This window comes from Pipistrellus hanaki (genome assembly GCF_964339955.1).
Source record: "Pipistrellus hanaki genome assembly, chromosome: 5".
Classification (NCBI taxonomy): domain Eukaryota; kingdom Metazoa; phylum Chordata; class Mammalia; order Chiroptera; family Vespertilionidae; genus Pipistrellus; species Pipistrellus hanaki.
Window position 1 is genome coordinate 56,498,457 of NC_140507.1, and position 23,585 is coordinate 56,522,041.

Below are 23,585 nucleotides of genomic sequence, written 5' to 3' on the forward strand. Positions count from 1 at the left end.
GTTGCCACTTATTCATGTGCTTTCAAACTTCCAATACTTTGTTTTCTTTCTCCAGTTCTCCTGATTCTTGTATATATCTTTTTAAAATATTATTTGGTGGTTTTGAAAGATTTAAGCAGGGAACAAATTGATGTTCATGTATTCAGTAGGCCAAAGTAAAGCAGAAGTGCATTTAGGAAAGTATAAGTATACTAATGTCTATACACAGCAATAAACTTACACAAACCTAGATTATATGTATTATATATACATAAACTGGCAGTTAGACATACCTGAGGGATGCATGCATATGTGTAAAATACATGTGAAACAAACATTAAAAAATATATTTTTATTGATTTCAGAGAGGAAGAGAGAGGGAGAGAGAGAGAAACATCAATGTTCAGAGACAATCATTGATTGGCTGCATCCCACATTCCCCACACTGGGGAGAGAGCCCACAACCTGCACATGTGCCCTGGCCTGGGAATCCAAGGGTGACCTCCTGGTTCATAGGTCGGTGTTCAACCACTGAGCCAGGCTGGCCAGGCTGCAAAAGAACCTTTATTGCTTCCTTAATTTCTACTGTGCCCCAAAGTAACAACTATCCAGTAAACTTCAATCTATATTTCATTAAAGGAAGCTGTCTGTTGGGGAAGGTAGTTTCTGTTTTTGTTTCTTTCTTTTTTCTTAAAGTTCAGGGAGGGTCTTTAAGTCTACTCATAAGACTATTTGTGAAGGATGTGCAGATTTATCCTATTTGTTACCATTAGGACTAGTGAAAATGTATGAAGAAAAAAATGTTAATTGGATAAAAGTTGAATAAAAGGAAACTAATATAGGGCAAAAAAGACTGAAAGTCAGAAGCAACATAGTTATAAGCAAATGAGACAGAATGTGATACTCAGAAGCTTGAAAAAAAAAAGTCCTTAAACTTTCCAACCTTTGCTTACCTCTTCCTGGTAATAGAAAGATGGCTCTGACTACGTAGCTTTATATGTTTATCAGAATTTTGCTAACAGAATCACATTCAGTGACCACCAACTTCCTTAGTTCTGTGAGAACAGGCATTAGTCACCAGATACGTATGAAGTCCTATTTCAGAAAGACATCATGAGGTGGTTGGCCTTATTGTACATTCCTTGTTGAGGAAAGGCAGGGGATCTGCCCCACTGAATCTGTGTTCCCAAGAACAGAGAATAAATTGGAAACAAAAATTCTCTGGGAATCGAAATTGAGAGGAATGATTAGTCTGCAAAGTTTTATTTCCCTACTACCTTGATGTTCTCATTCTTCTCTTTTACTGGCCTCTTACAAATGCCCTGCTGGAACTCTTATGCCAAAAACAATCATTAAGTAAGAACTGGAAGAGTTATCACTTTCACTACTTGTTAAGTTGACAATATGCACTGGAAATGCCCTACAATAGAAGGAATGTAGTAATGAGCTATAGAGTTAAATGGCTAGCCACATTTTGTTTAAGAACATTTTATACATAATGATTATTTTCTATAAAATATCGCAGAAATGGTACCAAACTATTGAGTAGCTGAAGGTTCAGTACAGTTTGTTAGCTAATCTAGCATATCACATAAAGTTTCAATGGGTTTTAAATAGCACATGGATTTTGGATTGTAATTCCTTTAGAAACCCCTACATTTTTGGGTTTATTAGAATGAAATAAAATGACAACAATAACATTGATCTGTGTAATAGCTAACATTAATGTTGCAGTTATTACCTGACATATACTATTTTCGGGCTTTACATGCACTTAAATACATTTTTATAAATATATATCTTTATTAATTTCAGAGAGGAAGGGAGAAAGAGAAAAACATCAGTGATGAGAGAGAATATTGATGGGCTGCTTCCTGTATGCCCCACGCAAAGGATGGAGCCCACAAGCTGGGCATGTGCCTTGACCGGGAATTGGACCTTGACCTCCTGGTTCATAGGTTGATGCTCAACCACTAAGCTATGCTGGCTGGGTTACAGGTGTTAATTTGTAATAACTATTTAAGACCAGTTTTACTACCACCTAGATTTTACAGATGAGAAAACTAAAGCAAAAATAAACCAAGTAAACTTCCAAGATTACACAACCAGTTACTAATGAAGCCAGGTTTTAAACCCAGGCATTAGAATTCTAGCTCCAATGCTTCTAACCACTAGTGAGCAAATGAGAGTTTTCAAATTGACCATTTCTTTTATAACTAAGGATGAAGGTGCTCCCACTCCCTTTGAAAAAGTTTCCCAAAGACTAAGTTGTTATATTTTCAACTATCCCTTGTTTTTCTTACCATTCACTTATATCTTCATCGATTATTTGACATAGATGGTTGTCACATTCAGATTTCCAGACTTTCTAATAAGTTTAAGTTTTATATTTATAATTTTCTATAATGTACATTTCCTATGTATTCCACAAGAATTAATAAAAATTAATAGAAACAAAATCCAGGCATAATAGCATCATGGTTAATTATTCAAACAAACATGAGTTTGAAGTCTTGAACTATGACTTACCAACTATGTTACCTAGGACATGATAAAAAAAACACATTTAAGTAGTTTCCTCATTATTTGTAAAACAGGAAACAAATAGCACTTATTTCAAATGATTGTTACAAATATCAAAGTAGAAAAATGCTTAAGAAAATGCTTTAGTCACCATACACAAATGCAAGTTATTATTAGAAGGGAAGCTTGGTTTGGAGATGTTTTCCTATTTTCCACACCAGAGCTAACACTTAAAAAATTAACTATATAGAAACATAAGTATATTGCTGATACTTTTTAGTAATTAAAAAGTATATGGTAAGTATTTTAAAATAGATCTTTAAAAAGATATACGACAGTTTTTGTTAGCTTTCCTTTATTGGAATAGTAATAAGGATTGCCTTACTAAATTAGGAAATTATCACTCTAAAACACCTTGTAAGGGTACTATAAAAATGACACCAGAGTTGAGTTTTATGAGACATAGAATATTGTTCTCATGTCCTCCCGTTCTCTTCCCTTTCCAGTCAAGTTTCAACTGTCAAAGTCCAAATCATTAAAAAAACAAAACAAAACAAGACCAAAACTGATCAAATCTGACTTCCATTAGGAATATTATTCAATATATCACTTTTCCTCAATATAAATGTCTTTTTCCTCTAAAATTCAGATAACTTTGTATCTTCTATGTTACTTTATTACCTTATAAAATAATTATTTTAATTATCTCAGCTTTCTACTAAAATATAATGCCCTTTGGAACCTAAGCAAATGACATGTATCTTTTTATTTTTTAATATATTTTATTGATTTTTTACAGAGAGAAAGGGAGATAGATAGAGAGCTAGAAATGTCGATGAGAGAGAAACATCAACCAGCTGCCTCTTTCACAGCCCCTACCGGGGATGTGCCCGCAACCAATGTACATGCCCTTGACCGGAATCGAACCTGGGACCTTTCAGTCCACAGACCGATGCTCTACCACTGAGCCAAACTGGTTTCGGCACAAATGACATGTATCTTAGTATACTTACCAGTATGTAGGTGATTACTTTTATGTAGGGAGTTCTATAGCATAACCTGTATATCCAAGAAGGCAATGTTGGATAGAGGGCTGAAACAAGAATAGTTGCCAAGTTATCAACTCCACAAAATATTAGCTTGATGGGATCCGGTGGCCCTGCAGCTTAAAAGGCATAATAAGAGAAACCACTGGAAAGGAACTTCGATGCCAGATACGTTGGCAGGTAGGGAGAGTGAGTGCCAAGATCATGAAATAACTTCTACATTAAGCCTAAAACCTGTCACATCTGCCTGCCAACAATGTAAAGTAGAAGGCAATATTATTATTTAAGCAAATTATACATGATATAAAGGTTTAGAGAAGTTAATCATATGAAAATTAAAACATTTATAATACTGTATCTATATATTGTAGTGTGTTGTTTTGCTCAAACAAACACGAGTTTGTAGAGAGTTTATCAATGATTCAAAAATAACCAAAAGCTAGTGATTGCAAGAATACCAGTATCAAAATACTCAGAATGCTGAGAAGGCAAGTAAGCAACAACATTAATAAAATAATCTTTTAAAATAACAGAAAAAGCTTTATTTTGGTTGAACAATGAATTAAAAATATTTATTCCAAATATGTAGACATCATAAACATAGAATAACTGAAAAAACCAAGTTGACTTTTCAGAAAGTGGAAAACAATGGAGTGACAAATATTTGTAGAGCTACAAAATAGAGATAAATCAGTAAGACCAAAAACCTAGAAATCATAGAAGACACAGGCTAAATGAGATTTTAAATATATGTACAGATGTTCCCTGACTAACAATGGTTCAACCTACCTTACAAAAGTGAGATGCATTTAGTAGAAAATTTATTCAGACATTGATATTTTCCTGAACTTGCACTTGCGGTACCATCCTAATATATAAAAACCCAGAGTCCATAATATCCCAAATGACCAAAGGCTTGACCATCCAAAAGTCAGTGCTGTTGAGGGGCTGCAAATCAGGCCCGAAGAGAGGCCTGGAGAGAGAAGCAGAGTCTGATCCATAACCTCTGTGGCAGCTGTTGATCAGCCCTTGCCTCTCTCTTTCTCTCAGGCCTCTGCTGAGGCTGCTGATCAGTCCCACCTCTCTGATTAGGCCCATTGTTAGGCCCAGAGATGCTGACTGGCATAGAAACCACCCAATCAAAACCTAATATGGGTGAACTGTGAGGAGCCAATGGCTGCTTAGGAGGCAGCACTTTTGATGCTTACTGGAATAGAAACCGATCAATCGGCATCGGCATCTAATCTGTGTGAAGTGCGAGGAGCCAATGATTGCCTAGGAAGCAGAACTTTGGACACTAACTGGCATAGAAACTGATCAATCACCTAATCTTTGTGAAGATCAAGGAGCCAATGGCTGCATAGGAGGCAGAGCTTTTGACACTGACTGGCACAGGAACCGACCAATCAAAACCTAATCTGGGTGAACTGCAAAGGCAGAGCCTAAAGTGGGGGCTGAGGAGGGGTTTTGAGGGCAACAGATGTTTAGTGTGAGATGTAAGAAAGCAGTTCAACTTTTTAATGACTGTTTTGGTAGCATAGTGCATATGGCTGACTATCAGTCCAGATATAGGGATTATGTATTTTTTGTCTGCCAAGAGCATCTCTTCCTGATTAAAATGGCTTTCTCCCCCATTTAAGCAATCCTATCCTATATAATCTATCTATACTACTAAAAGGGTGATATGCCAATTAGACCAAATCAAATGGCCATCTTCTGGACATCTGACTTCATTTTGGACAAAGCTATGGTGATGGGGGCCAATGCAGAAGCCCTTAGGAGTGATCATGCCAGCAGGGAAGGGCAGTTTGGGGCAAGATCAGGCCAGCAGAGAGGGCAGTTGGGGGCAAGATCAGTCCAGCAGTGGAGGGTCATTAGAGGCAATATGAGACAGGCAAGGGATGGCAGTTGGGGTCTACCAGGCTGGCAGGGGAGGGTCTTTGGGGGCGAGATCAGGCTGGCAGGGGATGGCAGTTGGGATTAACCAGGTCAGCAGGGGAGGACAGTTAGGGTTGATCAGGCAGGCAGGCAAGTGAGCAGTTAGGATCCAAGGGTCCCAGATTGCGAGAGAGATGTCTGACTTCTGGTTTAGGCCCTATTCTGCAGAGATCTGGCAGTTGGACATCCCCAATGGGTTCCCGATTGGAGAGGGTTCAGGCTGGGCTGAGGGACACCCCCACCGCACACACAAATTTTGTGCAGCTGGCCACCAGTACTCTCATGATTTTGGGCAGTTGTAATGAGCCACAGATCCCAAGCAGCCATGTGATTCTTGGGGTAAACAGTGGATACTCTAAAGTGAGTGTACTATATAACCCCATTTCATGTATATTGTGGTTTGTGATTTTGCATCCTATTTTATCTCCAAAACACCTATCTGTGTCTACTGTTTCAGGTCAGAAGAGGAAGGAATTATTTTTGGGATGGAACTCATTCTGATTTCTACTTTATGTCTGTATGATTTAACTACACTAAGCTCACATAATGGAAATTATACTGTAGTTATTCTTTTTTGACTGGTGTATGGACTTATCTGTAGTTACCTCTCCATTTTGCTGTAACCTATTAATGCTAAAAATTAATAATATATCTAATATTAAAAACACAAAAGGCATTAAATTATTCATTTTCATAAAGAAAAGTATTTTTCAAGAGAAATAAAGCATATTAAAAAACTTTATTTAAATAGATTTTAAAATTAAAGTGATTAAATTCTAAAGCAATATTCATCTTTGAACAGTCATTTGATTCTATATTAATAACAGAAATTTCTATGTTTTCATCTCTATCTTGATTCCCTGTTAGCCATATGGCTGGTCTGAGTCTAACAATCGTCATTATAATGAATCTGAAGACTATCTAGCCAAATCTACCCTTCTATGACAATGTTTGATTTTTACTTATAATTTTTATTTTTCTATTTAACATTTTATTATTATTTGAAAATATATTATTTGAGAATATTCTCTCTATTGCTTTAAATTTTAATAAGAAATAACATATTTTAAAGTTTTGAATTTATTTCAAATCCTGAAATATTTCAAGTCTCACAGATAATTTAGTATATGTCTTTCAAGTGATTGCATAGAGTTATATAAAATGAAATAATTTACTTTTACTTAGTTACTAGTAAAATTATCAAATGCGATTTCTTTGGTTTCCAACCCATTTCTCTGATCTAAATAAATCACACGGGTGAGGAAAGTATTTTTACTAGCTAAATGTGTAACCATAAGTACCAATTCTGTTGTCATAATTAAAATCATAATCCTGTATTTGAGAATAATAATAAAGAAGTAACTGTTGCCATATTAGTTAGTGATCTCCAATTAACTAACTTTTTGAAATGATGCATTAAAAATCATCTTCACTGGCAAGCATTTATTTTCATTAAACATAAAATATAATTTGGATGGGTGAAATTAAACTGAATACCCGACCTTTTTAAATGCCTTTTTTAAAATTATAAATCTGATGGCAGCATAACATGCAGGTTCTTGCTGAAGTCAAATGGATTGTCTGAAATAAGATGGTGAAGAAGATTCCAAATTCACTGAGCTACAGATGTTGTAGCATGCAAATTGTCTTTCAGTCATGGCACACTGGGGAACTTTTAGGAAGGCAGCCTTGTTTTGACAGATACAAAATAGCAACAGGCAATGCATAGCCCAGTCAGCAAAGGTCATGATAGGATCATACTGTGCTCAGTCTTCTGCAGGCAGTAATGTATTAACTTGAACTGCCAGTTGTCATGAAGTCTTTGAGGACTGAATGTGTTTTGTTAGAGTTTGCAGTGTGTAACAGGTATTCGTGTTTTAGAGTTACTGTAGAATTTCACACTTTTCCATATGTGCATACCAAAATGTTACCAAAATATTATACTTATTTCTAAATAAAAATATATAATAATATAAATGGAACCTCTCTCTCCCTTTCTCCCTCTCTCTCTCTCTCTCTCTCTCTCTCTCTCTCTCTCTATATATATATATATATATATATATATATATATATATATATATGTAGTTGATACTTTTGAAAAAATTATGTGTATTATTTGGAAACACACATTTTAATACTTCTGTAAATACATTCCAGGAGGTGTAATAAAAACTAGAGGTATCAAAAGCTGTTTTTTATTTATTCCAATGGTTTTAAGTCAATATATTTAACATTTCAAATTTATAGTAAATGATAATTCTTAATAATAGTAACTATATTTGTTAAACACCTACTCTATGCCAGTCATTTTCATTGCATAATCTCCCATTTTCCCCTCAACCACCATATGATACTATGAGTATATTTATTACTGCATTTTATTTCCTCTTCTAAATAATACATGTAGAGTTCCCTTTTTATTAGTGTTTTTCAAAAATATATTTTTATTGATTTTAGAGAAGAAGAGAGAAGAAGAGAAAGAAGCATCAATGATGAGACAGAATTATGGAGTAGATGCCTCCTGTACATTCCACAATAGGGATTGAGCATGCAATCTGGGCATGTGCCCTGACCAAGAGCTAAATTGTGACCTCCTAGTTCATAAGTCAAAACTCAATCCCTGAGCCATACCACTGAGCCATGTGGAATTTCTTTGTGTTCTAGTTAGATGAGGAAACAGAAGCTTTGTTATTTGAACTAATTATCTATAATCACACTTGTAGTGACAATTGGAATACAAATAAAATACTCTGATTTGAAAGTTCGCTTTTGTAGATATTAACCTGACACAAAAATAAAAAATGACAAAATCTTAGGGAAAAAGAGTAATTAAAAAATCTAGGTTAAAAATAATGTTACATGTAGTATAGCTGGGATTACTTATAGAATATCTAAATATTTTAAATAGAGAATTATGAGTATGTGGTTGTTTAATGTAGATGAACTTTAATTATTAGGCATTCTAGATATATTACTAAATATATTTCTCAGACATTAGCTTTTATTAGAAAACTATGCTTTGAAAAACAATTATTTTATTATTTACTAGAGGCCTGGTTCACGGATTCATGCACTGATGGGGTCCCTTGGTCTAGCCTGTGCCCTCTCAGAATCTGGGACCCTTAGGGGGATGTCAGAGCGCCGGTTTTGGCCTGATCCCCACAGGCCAGTCAGAGGAACCTGACTGGTGCATGAATCCATGCACCAGGCCTCTAGTATGCATATAAGATCTTTGGTTAATTTCTTTCTGCCCTCCCCCTTTCTCACTTCCCTCTGAAATTCATTAGTCTGTTCCATGTTTTCAAGACTGCGGTTTCTGCTCCTGTATTGAGCATCTGCTCCCTGGTGGTCATTGTGCATCATGGCTACTGGCCCATCAGCTGTTTGCTTAGGCTTTTATATATATTCATTTATTGAATTTATTTGGGTTATATTGATTAATAAAATTGTATAGGTTTTAGGTGTACAATTTTGTAACACATTATCTGTATAATGCATTGTGTGTTTACTAACTCAAGTCAAGTGTCCTTCCATCACCATTTATCCCCACTTTGCCCTCTTCTACCTCCTCCCACCTCCCTTTCCCTTTGATAATCACTATCCTGTTGTCCATGTTTATGAATTTTGTTTCTGTTTCTTTGCTTAATCTCTTAACCTAAAAAGCACAAGTATTCTTAAATGAAATGATTGTTTGGATGAAAGTAAATATAGGTGGTTTATTAGTTGATTCTTTACTGTTTGAATATCAGGCTCAGTTGAGATCAGACAAATATGAAGTGTAAAAGCAGACTGTAATCTGCTAATCTCTGACCAGAAATCTGTTGTTCTTTTAAACAGTACTTACATTTTTTACTTTACTACTATGTATTTTTATGAGATGAAACCTAAAATAACTTGGCATTCTATACCAAGTATGTGTATTACCACTATAATCATTAGAGGTAGTTGACTCATCAAAATCTGGTTCTCCCCTTTCTCTATTGTTACTGTTTTAAATTCAGCATCAGTTTGTTTCATACTGAACTCCATTTCTCAAACATCACCTCAACTGTGACATTGTCTATGAGGTCTTACCTGTACTATCTGTAGAATTACATAGAATTATTTTACTTTATGACATGATCTCTGTCATCTTTTAATGTTACAGTTTTGGTTTTTTTTTTAATTTCATTTTTAATTTAGTTTTAGATGAATTAAAGGTGATTTTTTAAAATTACAGTTTACTTTCAATGTTTTTTTGTATTGGTTTCAGGAGTACAATTTAGTGGTTAGATAGTCGTATACTTTATAGTATTCCCCTTGATATTTCTAGGGCCCACCTGGCACTCTGTATAGTTATCACAATATGATTTACTATATTCCCTATGCTTTATATCTCCGTGACTATTTTCTAACTACCAATTTGCACTTCTTAATTGTTTGTCTTAAATATGTTTGAGGAATTTCTGTGAATCTCTGAAGGTATAAAAATTATAAAATGAAGTACTTGTTAAATATATAGTACTTTTCTGGGAACAAATATGATTTTATCAACTATCAGATAGCAGGATATAAGTTCATGATTAAAATTCACTTAATGTAATAATATCTGACTGAATGTACACAAAATAATTTTTGACATGTTGATAAGATTAAATTTATTTGATCTCATCTGAAACTTTAGTTCAGCATTACTCATGGATAATTACTGTCAGAAAGGATATGTCTAGTTATTTCATTTACATAACACACATTTTCTTTTAGATTACATATGAATTAATTAAAATTTTTTTAATTATACCAGCTACATATAACTCACAGCTTATAGCTAGTATAAATAGTTCATTAACTTCTATAAAATAGCCAATATTCTAATACTATAAGTCTCTGAACTGGGAAAGATACTCAATCTAGATATACCAAAATGACTTCATTTTACAACAGACCATTCCTCACCAAAAAGGAAATTAATTGTACTGTTTAAGTAGCCACCTTATTTGTGACTAAAATATATAATGACCAGATTATTTTGATAAACATTAAACTCATTGATAATAAAAATAAATTGTTTCTTGATAAATCTTAAACTCTTTATTTGATAGCAAGAAAAATTTCATTAGTAAATTAGTAAATAAAGAAAATATAAGATATAAAATTATACAAAATACAATTATGTGAGTCAAATTCCTGAGTTATGGAATTTGAACACTATAAACATTATATCAACCAGAGGCATACATATATGGTATAAGGAAAAGGAAAAAGATTTTCCAAATTGAAATTGGTCATTACATTATAGTTATGATTGACATAATTTTAGACTTTCTTTTTTTACATTGAATGAACATTAAAAAGCAATAATATTACAGAAGCAAAATTTGCTTCATATTATTTTTCATATATTTTTATCATTTATATTAAATACTTGGATTATTTAACATGATTTATTCATATTGTTTATTTAACAAGCTGAAAACATACTCTAACTATCTATGATGATTAATGTAATTTAAGTTTATAACTTCTCAAATATTTTCTCTGCTTTTTGCAATACATAGGTGTCATTGATATTAAATATACATATACATTTGTGCATGTACGCATGTGTATATACATATTATGTTTGTGTGCATATGCATATATGCATGTGTATATCTTTATATATAAATGAGGCAGAGACAGCTCCAAGCTGCCAGATTATTTATATTACACACACAGAGGACAGCATGCTACAAGATAAAGGAAGAAGAAGGGTAGGGGGCACTGGGTGAGCTTTAAAACTTGAAAACTGATACCATCCAGGGTTGAAAGGGAAAATAGCCAATTACAAAAGCACAGGGGACATAAACTATATATGTATATAGTTTAATGACCTTTAAAATTTTCTAATAAGATCTCAAAGGAGAAAATCCAGTTCCGGCTATAAAAGCATGGGTATTAAAGTTTGATTTTAGTGTAAGATTGCTGGATCCATCTATCTATACTTTTCTTATGCCAGTGGAGATTATTAGAGTGACTAAGTAAAAAACATTTTGAATTATCCATGATTTATTAATTCAGTCATGAATTGTTTAAGTGATTGGTGGCAAAGGTCAAAACAAGAAATGATCAGCTGTCAGAATCTACCAAGAAGTTTTTCAAGGCACTATTTTTCATCCCTATCTCCTATTTCCTGCTTTATATGCATATATTTTATTTCCCCTATCCAGAAATCTGCTAATGTAAAAGTTGACATTTATTAAATATCTACTGTGTGCTAAGGATGTGCTTTCTGTGGCTTACTGTAGGTAGTATTTTGTACAACTCTAGGAGATGGTCTACACTATTATCCCCTTTTTACAGATGGACCGTTAGGCCCAGATAATTAGTTTTTTCCAAGGATGTAAAGCAAATAAATGGTAGAGCCAAGCCTTGAACTCGGGCTGTAACTTTGGAAACCTGTTCTAAGGACCATACTTCTCATAGAGGGGAGAGAAGAAAGCTCAAGGAGAGCAGGAGAGAGGAGGGAAGAATGTTGAGAGTATTCTGAATGGGCTCATCTGCCAGTTCTGTGCCCCTTCTCCACTGAGTGCAACAGCCGAACCCTGATTAGACTGTATTTCTCTTAGACAATTTCTTTTTCATTTGAAACTCTGACAGGGATATATTATTTGGGCATATGAATCAACATGATTTTCTATTTTTGATCCTCAGGATTCCATATTCAGGAAGGCCATTTGGTATCTTGCGAAAATAAATACTGTGGTTTGGGAAGACACTGTGTAATCAGCAGAGAGACAGGGCAAGCAGAATGTGCCTGCATGAACCTTTGCAAACGGCACTACAAACCTGTGTGTGGATCTGATGGAGAATTCTATGCAAACCACTGTGAAGTGCACAGAGCTGCTTGCCTGAAGAAACAAAAGATCACCATTGTTCACAATGAAGACTGCTTCTTCAAAGGTAAATGCAGGGTGAACCTAAATTGTCACCCCCCTCTGTTTTGTTTTTCTCTTCTCTCAACTAGTGCCTTTAAGTCTAAACTAACACAATTTTATATCAGCAAATGTCTGAAAAGGGAAAGAAAAAAGACGTGAGCTTGGTTACACCAGTAAGCAGCAAATGAATAGAAATGTACAAGGATACAATTCTGAATCTCAGTTATGACAACAAAGCTGGCCAAAATATGACTCAAAATTTAATATAGCTTATAGCATTGCACCATATGGCTTCCCAATCATGCAGTTATCTTACAGACACAGGGTGGCTGGCCAATTCAGTCAACAGGCCAAACCCAGCCGGTGAGAAGCACCTGGAGTGGAACTGAGGGAATAGTGAATGCCAAGTCACGCTGTGATAACATCTCATTTCCCCCTGATTAAAAAGCATGCTTTCATTTGTACTACATAATTCAAACGGTATTGAACCCATAGATGTCTACTGAAATAATTGTGAAGAACTCATGCTAAACTTAGTAAATCTGAGATGGCCATAATTTAAAATTTTAAAGTGTTGGTAATTATTTTCATGGTAGGTACTGCTAAATTAGTAATATGACAGCTATTTTAACATGCTATAGAAATAAATCATTGAACATTTTTAAATGAGTTGTTTATTTATAAACTTATTTGATTTATTGTTTTTGGACTAGAGAAATTATTTGCTTGTTGACAGTCATAAGGCAGACTAAAATTCTAAAGTCTTAAATATATTATTTATTTAAAACATTAATGCATTATTTAAATACTAGAGGACCAGTGCACGAAAATTTGTTCACTCGGTGGGTGTGGGGAGGTTTCCTCAGCCCACCCTGCATCCTCTTGCAGTCTGGGACCCCTCAGAGGATATGCATCTGTCAGCTTAGGCCCGCTACCTGGGGGGCTGGGCCTAAGCTGGCAGTCAGACATCCCTATGGCAGCTCAGGAGCCCTCAGAAGATGTCCACCTGCCAGCTTAGGCCTGCTCCCCTAATCTGCAGTCAGACATCCTTAGTGCTGCCAAGGAGGTGGGAGAGGCTCCTGACAACACCATTGCGCTTGCCGCCTTCAGCCTGGATCGTTGCTGAGCAGAGCTCCCCGGGTGAGAGTACACTGACCACCTGGGCATAGCTTCTGCATTGAGTGTCTGCCCTGTGGTGGTCAGTGCATATCATGGTGACCATTGGTCCTGGTCATTCCACATTTAGGGTCAATTTGCATATTACCCTTTTATTGTATAGGATATATAAACCTTATTATTTGAATAGGCCAGTGATCAATCTGATTATGAATCTTTGGTTCCATGGCCCAGTTTACAGACTATCTATCCCTGGACTTTATTTACACTTACAAACTTGTTGGATGTTTTAATTTTAGTTTACATTCATGTTTCAAATATATTACTACACTTTCTTTGTTCACCAATTATGGTAAAATGACTATTAAAGTTTGTCCTTTTTTAATCTTGGTAGGACACATAAAGTATTATTTCCCAGGTGATGAGAAAAATTATACATAGCTTTTAAATGACACCAATGAAGTGCTATATAGTGATTGTGGCTACTAACAGCCCTCTGATATAAATGAAGAAAAAAATATTAGAATAGTCTCCTTACCAGTATGACCTGTGTGCACCTTTACTACATGTTCTGAGAATTTTATGATATTAAATTTTCTTCTTCTTTGACAGAAATAAGAGCAGGTACTTTGGTTTTAAGTTCAATTTATTCCCCTCTTCTATCAAATCTGTTTTACAAATAACTAAAATTGAGTCCATTAACATTCTGCTTTAAAGCTCATAAAAGAGTATTTTTTTTTTCTGTAATTTGGACCTGAGATGTTACAGTGAGAATTTTTCTATTCCACTGATGTATAATATCATAAAACTATGTAAATATATGTTATTAAGTTACTTTAGAGTCATATTCTCCAGCTGAGGTTTTGTCCAGCTGACACTAAAGAACTGATTATATGGAAATATATGGTATTAAGTATCATATGGGAAAAAACCTGGCGTATTTAATGTTCTGCTTTATTTCTGGATGCTTAGGCATAGTGCAACTCATATGTAAATCAGTATGGAGGAACATGAACTGGATATAGCAGAAAATATTGCCTTCCTTATGATTTTATAGACAGTAGTTTCAAGAACTTTGGTCCTTCACATGTATACTAAGCATAGTTAGAAGATTTACGATTGCTTCAAAATACTTTCTCATTATATATAATATTAAAATTTCTTTTATTTTGGGGGGTTAGTTAGCACATTTCCCAAGTCACAGAATTTGTCATCTGTTGTTTGTTGTTTTATTTGTTTCGATGTTTTGCCTAACATGTCACTCATAAAAGGGCTTACTTTCAGCAGAACTTAAGTAACATGGAAGAAACAATAAATTGCCTGCCTTTGTGTGTACAATTGGCCAAGTTTTGGACATAAAAGAAGATTCTGTATAACTGAAGGCCTGGCATTGTTGTGAGGGCTAACATGAATTCTTGTGACCGTGAATAATATTTTCTGTGGCATTTAAGCTCTAGTTTCTAATAGTGGTACAAAGGAAGAAGCAAATCAAGTTTTATTGGAATAAGCCACAGCCTTTTGTGTAGGAACTATTTTGGAGGCATTTTGCACTATAAAAGAAAAGTTGAGTAGTTGCAAAGCAAGAATATGGGCAGCAAAGCCTAAAAAGTGTTTTATTTGGATCTTTTCAGATAAATTTATTAACTTCTGTTTTTAAAAAATCACAAGTGCCTTAAAATTAATTTTTAAAAATCTTTGCAGATCTTTACTATTCTGTATCTTTTGGCTATGGAGGGCAAACACACATGGTCAGATTGAGTAGAACACATAAATAAATGGATACAAGTAAAACAAGAAATCTGTGCAGTAGATAGTATCATAGTTGGTATCCTGCTTATGATGTATTATACAAGGATAGGCAAAAGTATGTTTAAAGTTGTAAATACACAAATCAGTTTATTTTTGTATTATTATTTTTAATTATTGTATTATTTTGCATACATACAACTGTTGACCCACTTTTGCTCAATCCTATAGTTTTGTAAAATGTTAACCATGGTAGAAACTGGGTAGAGGGTACATACACTCTCTCTGTATTATTATCTACAACAGCATGTAACTCAACAATTATCTCAAAATAACGGTATTTAATAAAAACAATTGAGTTGGAAAAATATTAGCAGATACTTAAAACAATTTTAAAGAAAGTAGAATTTGCACTATTTATTTATTTATTTATTGTTTGAATTTTAATGTCTTATTTGTTTCTTATATTGAATTTATTATGCTTCTGTTTGGTACTAATATTTTAAATATTTATATTTATAAAATCATATATATTGATTCATTGTTTTAAATTTGAGATTAGAATATAGATCAAATATATATGTGTGTGTGTTTATATCTACATTTATACTTGTATATATAATTATGTCTATATATCCTCTTACTATATTTGTGTAATATATTTAAATGTTTCTGTTCTGTGCTCAGCATTTACTATTACTGATTATAAAATATAGACATAAATTCACTAAGAATTGCCTTTATGATTAAATATTTGTGGAACTATAGAGAAAACATAATACCTCTGTGAACATACATTTTTCTAATTTAGTTATATTGACATTTATCTGATTTCAAAGAAACCAACCATAATAGGATTATAATATTATACTATTTGTTTATTGACATGAAATAGTTTATACTGATGCTTAACATAGCCTAAGACTTTCTATTTTTATACGATGCCTAGCTATTACTTATGGTGATAGTTTTACTTTAATGACATTTCCTATCCCACCCCTACTTCCAAAGGCTCTCTAATTGCTAAAATCCCACATCACTTGTAACAGGTATAATTCCCTCTCTCTGACACAGGTCAGTTTGTCATCCACAGCAAAATTTAGTTAGTTGGGATGCAGATATAAGCTGGAATAGGAAAGTCAAGATGTAACCGGTGCCAAATGAGGAATTAAACCTTTTATGAGAAAGTCAATTGAACAAAAACTCTTTTGCCATTTACTATGTTGAGAATAAAACTCATAAAAGCAAATGTTCTGTGCACTTAAATGTGCATCACAAACAATAACAACTTGGGAAATATGGTTTTATAGCTATATGTGTGCTCTTTGAATGAGACATGACATTGTGTTCTCTTTTTTTTGGTATAATTTGGATAGACATTCATATTTCATTATTTTAAAATTGGTTCTTTTACCAGAACTTTTTTTTTAAGATGGGGCTTGTAGAATGTAGGCTTAAAAACTAGGCTGCCAATATGCTTTAAAATATATCAGTCAGTGTAATGTGCTCATCCACATTTGCTTTATTTTTAAAAGTATACCTTTATAAAGCTTTGGTTTTATGCACAATCTTTTATTATATTTCATAAAATATTATAATCTTCAAAAATATATAAACTTTATCTTTATTCTATTTATTTATTCAAATAATAGAACATAATTTCATTTAGTCTCTAAATATAATACCTATTAGATCTACAACAATGTTATTTTACACTCTGACCTTCCTCTAGCAAACAAAACTTTGTCTGAGTTGGTGCTTTGTTGCATAATTTTGGTCAAATTTTCCCATTTACAATATATAGGAACTACATTTAACTTTCAAATACATAGTCTTATCTTGTTTTTGTACATTTTAATGTTATATCATTTTTCTTTAGGTGCAAATTATAAAAGAAATATTTTTGTTTAACATTCTATTTTGTATTTTCTATGGCTATATGAATATTTCAGTAATGGTTATTAAGCATGATATTCAATAGTGACATGGAAAAATGAGAAATGATTTGTCTTCCATCTTGAAGCTGTTTAAATATTGTATCAGTCATTACCCCTCACTGACACTTTCACTTATCATGTTTATTTGCTCCGTAACTATTTTCAAATGCTGAATGTGATATTTCTGTAACTTACAAAGTGAGGAACTTTTTTTAAAAAATAATTTCTCCTCTTTGATATAAGAGGAGAAGTCAGCTACCTTGGAGCCGCCTTTCTGCCTTCACTCCAGCCTGGAGCTGCCTTTCCGCCTCTCACCTTGTCATGTCACTTTGCATATTCCCTCCTTATTGGCTGTGGGCACCATCATCTTTGTTATGTAATTATGGTCAATTTGCATATTTCGTCTTTATTAGCTAGGATTAATAAAGAGATGAGGCAAGGTACTCTGTAGTTCAGATAAACCCTAGAATAAGTGCACACTGGGAAGTAGAGAGCTGAGGGTAGAATGCTGTAGTACTTCAACTTTCAACAGTCAGGAGGTGGAGGGAGAACAAGCAAAGGAGGTGAATATATAGTCGCCAGTGATAGAGAAGGGAACCAACACAATGTAGATACACAGAAGCTAAGTACAAATGTTTCCCACGGAGGATAAAATGACAGGCTGAATAAGATGTTGCTGAGATCAAGTAAGATGAGGTTTTGAAAATAATCATTGGATTTTGAAAGATTAAGGCCATGGTTAACTTTGGTAAGAGTATGTAGAGAAGCTGAGAAGTGAGATAGGAAGAATAGGAAGCTCATTGGATGAGTGTTTCTCTAGAAGACACCAGATATATGTAGGCATATGTAGTGCAGATATAGACACATGTGTAGTGGTCAGGAGGGAGACATGTGAATGGGAATAATGAAGCAGAGAGCGGGAAATATACAGGGCAAGAAAATAAGAAATTGCCAGAGCAGATCCTTTGGATTGACTAGAGAGAACTTGATCCAATGAATAAGGGGCAGATTTTGAGTTAGATGAAAGCTAGGATTCAGAAGGAAAGGAAAATAAGCACTTTCAGGTGCAGGCAGATGGTTATATCTTATGATATATTGAATAAAAATATGTTGTTCCCATATGGTTTGTTATCCTATATAATAAAGAGCTAATATGCAAATGGTCATCAAGTCTTCCAGTCATCTGATCTTCTGTGTCTGGACACTCAACACTGAGGAGAGAGGAATGGAGACCAGTCAGGCACAAATGAGCTCCTGAGAGAGATATGGGGACCAGCCGGGCAAAAATGAGCTCGCAAGAGGGGAATGGGGACAAGCCAGTCTGTGTCCCTGGAGAGGGACAAGCCACCAGCCCCTGGTCCCAGGCACTAGTGGCTATGCCTGCGCCAGCACCTGTGCCTGCGGCCTGGGAGAGGGCCTAGCCACCCGCTCCACAGTCCCATGTGTCAGTGGATGCACCTGTGCCTGAGGCCCAGGAAAGGACAAGCTGCTTGTCCTACAGTCCTGGATGCCAGTGCCTGCTGCTTCTGCCTGGGAGAAGGACAAGCTGCCCACTCCATGGTCCCAAGAACCTTGGTTGTGGCCCAGGCAAAGCCGCGCACCCATGGTCCTCTGTGACTGCAGCTGGCCAAGGAAAAGCCAGCCAGGTTCCTGGGTACCTGCAGCCTGCTAGACTCAGAAAGGAAGCCTGGGTCCCAGGTGTGGGGTGAGGCAGAGGCGGTTAGGGGTGATTAGGCCAGCAGGGGAGCAGTTAGGGGCAATCAGGCAGGCAAGAGGCAGTTAGGGGCTATCAGGCAGGCAGACAAAGGGGTTAGGGACAATTAGGCAAGCAGGCAGGCAAGTGGTTAGGAGCCAGAAGTTCTGGATTGTGAGAGGCAGTCAGATATCCCCTGAGGGGTCCCAGATTGGAGAGGGTGCAGACTGGGTTGAGGGACCCCCCAACTCCTTGCACAAATTTCATGCACCAGGCCTGTAGAATTTTCATAATGATATAAGAAATAAAGCATCAGTTGAAGGTGGCAAAGAAGATGATTATGGGGATTTGAGGACAATAAAACAAAAAGGTTATGAAATAATAAACAAGGAAAGAGGGAGAAAAATTCAAGAGAATATAATAGAATTTCCAACAGGTTTAAAAACCATATGGTATCTGTTACTCTGCTCATAAATTTAAAGAGAGTAGTGTTTTGTGAATCTGTACTTTTTCTATTATATTTATAAATGTAGTCAGCTGCTTAGATTAATGATTTGAGAAGATGAAGAATTGGGTTTAACTAGGCTTTTTATTTTCCCAAAAAATAATTATACTTAAAGAAAGAGTTGAAAGCCACGTTTTCCATCTCTCTCAGTGACAGTATGATTATGTTATCTATGCTTTACTGTGTATACCTACTTTACTATCCAGACATCTCCTGGTGTCTGTGTCTATTGATTAGGCTTATATGCATGCATACAAGTCTTTCCCCTTTACCCACACACTCCCTCTGAGGTTTGATGGTCTGATCAATGCTTCTCTGTCTCTAAATCTGTTTTTTGTTCATCCATTTAGGTTGTTCATTATATTCCATACATGAGTGAGATCACGTGATATTTATCTTTCTCTAACTGGCTTATTTCGCTTAGCATAATGCTTTCCAGTTCTCTCCATGCTATTGCAAATGGTAAGATTCCATTATTATTATATATATTTTTTTTACCACAGCATAGTATTCTATTGTGTAGATATACCACAGTTTTTTAATCCACTCATCTGCTGATGGGCACTTAGGCTGTTTCCAAGTCTTAGCTATGGTAAAATATGCCAATATGACCATAGGGATGATTAGTGTTTCTACTTTCTTGGGATATATTTCTAGAAGTGGGATCATTTGGTCAAAAGGGAGTTCCATTTTTAGTTTTTTGAGGAAATACCATACTGTTCTCCACAGTGGCTGCACCAGTCTGCATTTCCACCAGCAATACAGGAGGGTTCCTTTTTCTCCACATCCTCTCTAGCATTTGTCTTTGTTGATTTGTTGATGATAGCCATTCTGACAGGTGTGAGATCTTGCCTCATTGTTGTATTAATTTGCATTTCTCCAATGGTTAGTGACTTTGAGCATGTTTTCGTATGTCTCTTGCCCTTGCTAATGCCCTCTTTCAAAAAGTATCTATTTAGGTCCCTTTCCCATTTTTTTTTTATTGGGTTGTTTGACTTCCTTTTGTTAAGTTGTATGAGTTCCCTGTAAACATTGGAGATTAAATCCTCATCAGTGATAACATTGGCAAATACTATGTTTTCCCATTAAGTGGGCTTTCTTGTTTTGTTGGTGATTTCTTTTGCAGTGCAAAAGCTTTTTATTTTGATGTAGTCCCATTTGTTTATTTTCTCTTTAGTTCCCATTGCCCAAGGAGCTATATAAGTAAAGAAATTGCTTTGATATATGTCTGAGATTTTGCTGCCTGTGGATTCCTCTAATATTTTTTAGGTTTCCCAACTTATGTTTAAGTCTTTTATCCATTTTGAGGTTTTTTTTTTTTTTTTTTTTTTTTGTGTGTGTGTGTGTGTGTGTGTGTATGTTGTAAGTTGGTGGTCTAGTTTAATTTTTTTGCATGTATCTGTCCAATTTTCCCAACACCATTTATTGAAGAGGCTGTCTTGAATCCATTATATATTCTTGCCTCCTTTGTCAAATATTAATTGAGCATAATGGTTTGGGTCGATTTCTAGGCTCTATAGTCTATTCCATTGATCTATATGTCTGTACTTGTGCAAGTACCAGGCAGTTTTGAGAACTGAGGCTTTGTAATACTGCTTGATATCTGGTATTGAGATCCATCCTACTTTGTTCTTCTTTCTCAAGATTTTTGTGCCTATGTGGAGTCTTTTTTTTTATTACAGATGAATTTTTGGAGAGTTCGTTCTAGGTCTGTGAAATATGCTTTTGGTATTTTAATGGAGATTGCATAGACTCTATAGATTGCTTTGGGTAGTATGGGGATTTTAATAATGTTGATTCTACCAATCTATGAACACAATATTTTCTTCCATTTGTTTATGTCTTCCTCTATCTCTTTTTTCAGTGTCCTGTAGTTTTTTGCAGACCAGTCTTTTACCTCCTTAGTTTATTCCTAGATCTTAATTTTTTTGGAGTTATGGTAAATGGGATTTTTGGTGTTGTTTTTAAATCTCTCTGCAAGTTCACTATTCTTGTATAGAAATGCCATAGATTTCTTGGCATTGATTTTGTACATTGCTGAATTCATTCATTAAGTCTAATGATTTTTTGATGGAGTCTTTAGAGTTTTCTATGTAGAGTATCATGTGATCTGTGAAGGTGATTAGTTTTACATCTTCCTTTCCAATTTTGATACCTTTTATTTCTTCTTCTTGTCTAATTGCTATGGCTAGCACTTCCAGACTATGTTGAACAGGAGTGGTAAAAGTGGGCACCCCTATCTCCTTCCTGTTAGGTTAAATGGTTTTATTTTTTGCCCATTGAGTATGATGTTGGCTTTAGGTTTGTAATATAAGGCTTTTATTATGTTGAGGTATGATTTCTCTATTCCCATTTTGCTGAGGGTTTTTAATCAAGAAAGGGTGATGGATTTTGTCAGTTTCTTGCTTCATCAATTGATATGACTATGATATTATTATCTCTGAATTTGTGTGCTGTATCATGTTTAGTCATTTGTGGATATTGTACCATCTTTGAATCCTTAGGTTAAATTCTAGTTGGTCATGGTGTGTGATCTTTCTGGTGTAATGCTAGATACGATTTGCTAGAATTGTGTTGAGGATTTTGGCATCTCTGTTCATGAGGAATATTGACCTGTAATTATCTTTCATTGTGTTGTCTTTATCTGGTTTTGGTATTAGGATGATGCTGGCTTCATAGAAGGAGCTTGGAAGTGTACCTAATGATTTTTTGGAAAAGTCTGAGGAGGATATGTTTTAGTTGTTTCTTAAGTGGTTGGTACAACTCCCCTGTGAAGTCGTCTGGCCCTGGGCTTTTGTTTGCTAGAAACTTTTTGATGACTGTTTCAATTTCTTCCATAGTTATTGGCCTATTGAGATTTTTAGATTCTTCCTGATTGTGTTTTAGAAGGTTGTATTTTTCTAGGAATATGTCCATTTCCTCCAGGTTGTCTAGTTTGTTGGAATAGAGTTTGTTTGTCTTTTTAAATATGTTTTATTGATTTTGTAAAGATAGGAAAGGAGAGGGATAAAGAGCCAGAAACATCAATGAGGGAGAAACATCGATCAGCTGCCTCCTGCACACCCCCTAATAGGGATCTGCCTGCAACCAGGGTGCATGTCCTTGACTGGAATGGAACCCGGGGCCCTTCAGTCCTCAGGCTGATGCTCTATACACTGAGCCAAACTGGTTAGGGATGGAATAGAGTTGTTCATAGTATTTTTAACAATCCTTTGTATTTCTGCGGGGTCTGTTGTTATTTATCCTCTTTCATTTCTGATTTTGTTTATTTGGGTCTTCTCTCTTTGCTTCTTGGTGAGCCTGGCTAGAGGTTCATCAATCTTGTTTATCCTTTCAAAAAAACAGCTATTGGTTCTGTTGATCATTTGTATTTTTTTTTATCTCTATGTAATTTATTTCTGCTCTGATCTTTATTATCTCTTTCCTTCTGCTCAGTTTAGGCTTTCTTATTGCTCTCTTTCTAATTCTTTAAGTTTTAGAGTTAAATGATATACTACCATTTTTTCTTTCTTTTTTTTTTTTTTTTTTGAGATAGGTCTATTGAGCAATAAACTTCCCTCTCAGAGCTGCTTTTATTGTGTCCCATAGATTTTGGATTGTTGTGTTTTCATTGTCATTCATTTCCAGGATGTTTTTAATTTCTTTTTTTTTTTATCTCATTGGTAACCCCAATCATTATTTAATAGCATGCTATTTAGCTTCTAAGTGTTTGACTTTTTTTATTGTTTTCATTGTAGTTTATTTCTATTATTATGCCATTGTGGTCTGAGAAGATGCTTGGTATGATTTTAGTCTTCTTGAATTTGGAGAGACTTTGCCTTCGTCCCAATATGTGGTCTATTTTTTTTTTAAATATGCCATGTGTACTTGAGAAGATCATATATTCCATGCTTTGGGGTGAAATGTTCTGAAGATGTCAATTAAGTCCTTCTGATCTAATGAGTCATTTAGAATTGCTGTTTCTTTGCTGATTTTTTTTTTTTTTTTTTTTTTTTTTTTTTGTCTAAAGGATTTATCCAGTGATGTCAGGATTTATTCAGTGATATTATAAAGTCTCCTGCTATGATTGTATTGTTGACGATCTCTCCCTTTATATATTCCAGGGTTTTTTAAAAATGTATTTTGAGTGCTTTTGCATTGGGTGCATATATGTTTATCAGTGTTGGAGATTACACAATTCTTACTTTTGCCAAGTGGGTGAAGTTG

General features: G+C 34.8%; 1 protein-coding gene across 1 annotated transcript in view; it reads left to right on the forward strand.

Moving 5' to 3' along the window:
- Positions 1 to 23,585, forward strand: part of FSTL5 (follistatin like 5) — a 541,528-nt gene that overhangs the window by 178,715 nt on the left and 339,228 nt on the right. The window contains exon 4 of the mRNA XM_084884381.1: positions 12,159 to 12,407. Within this exon, the coding sequence (XP_084740507.1) occupies positions 12,159 to 12,407 (249 nt within the window). The remainder of the gene's footprint in view (positions 1 to 12,158; positions 12,408 to 23,585) is intronic.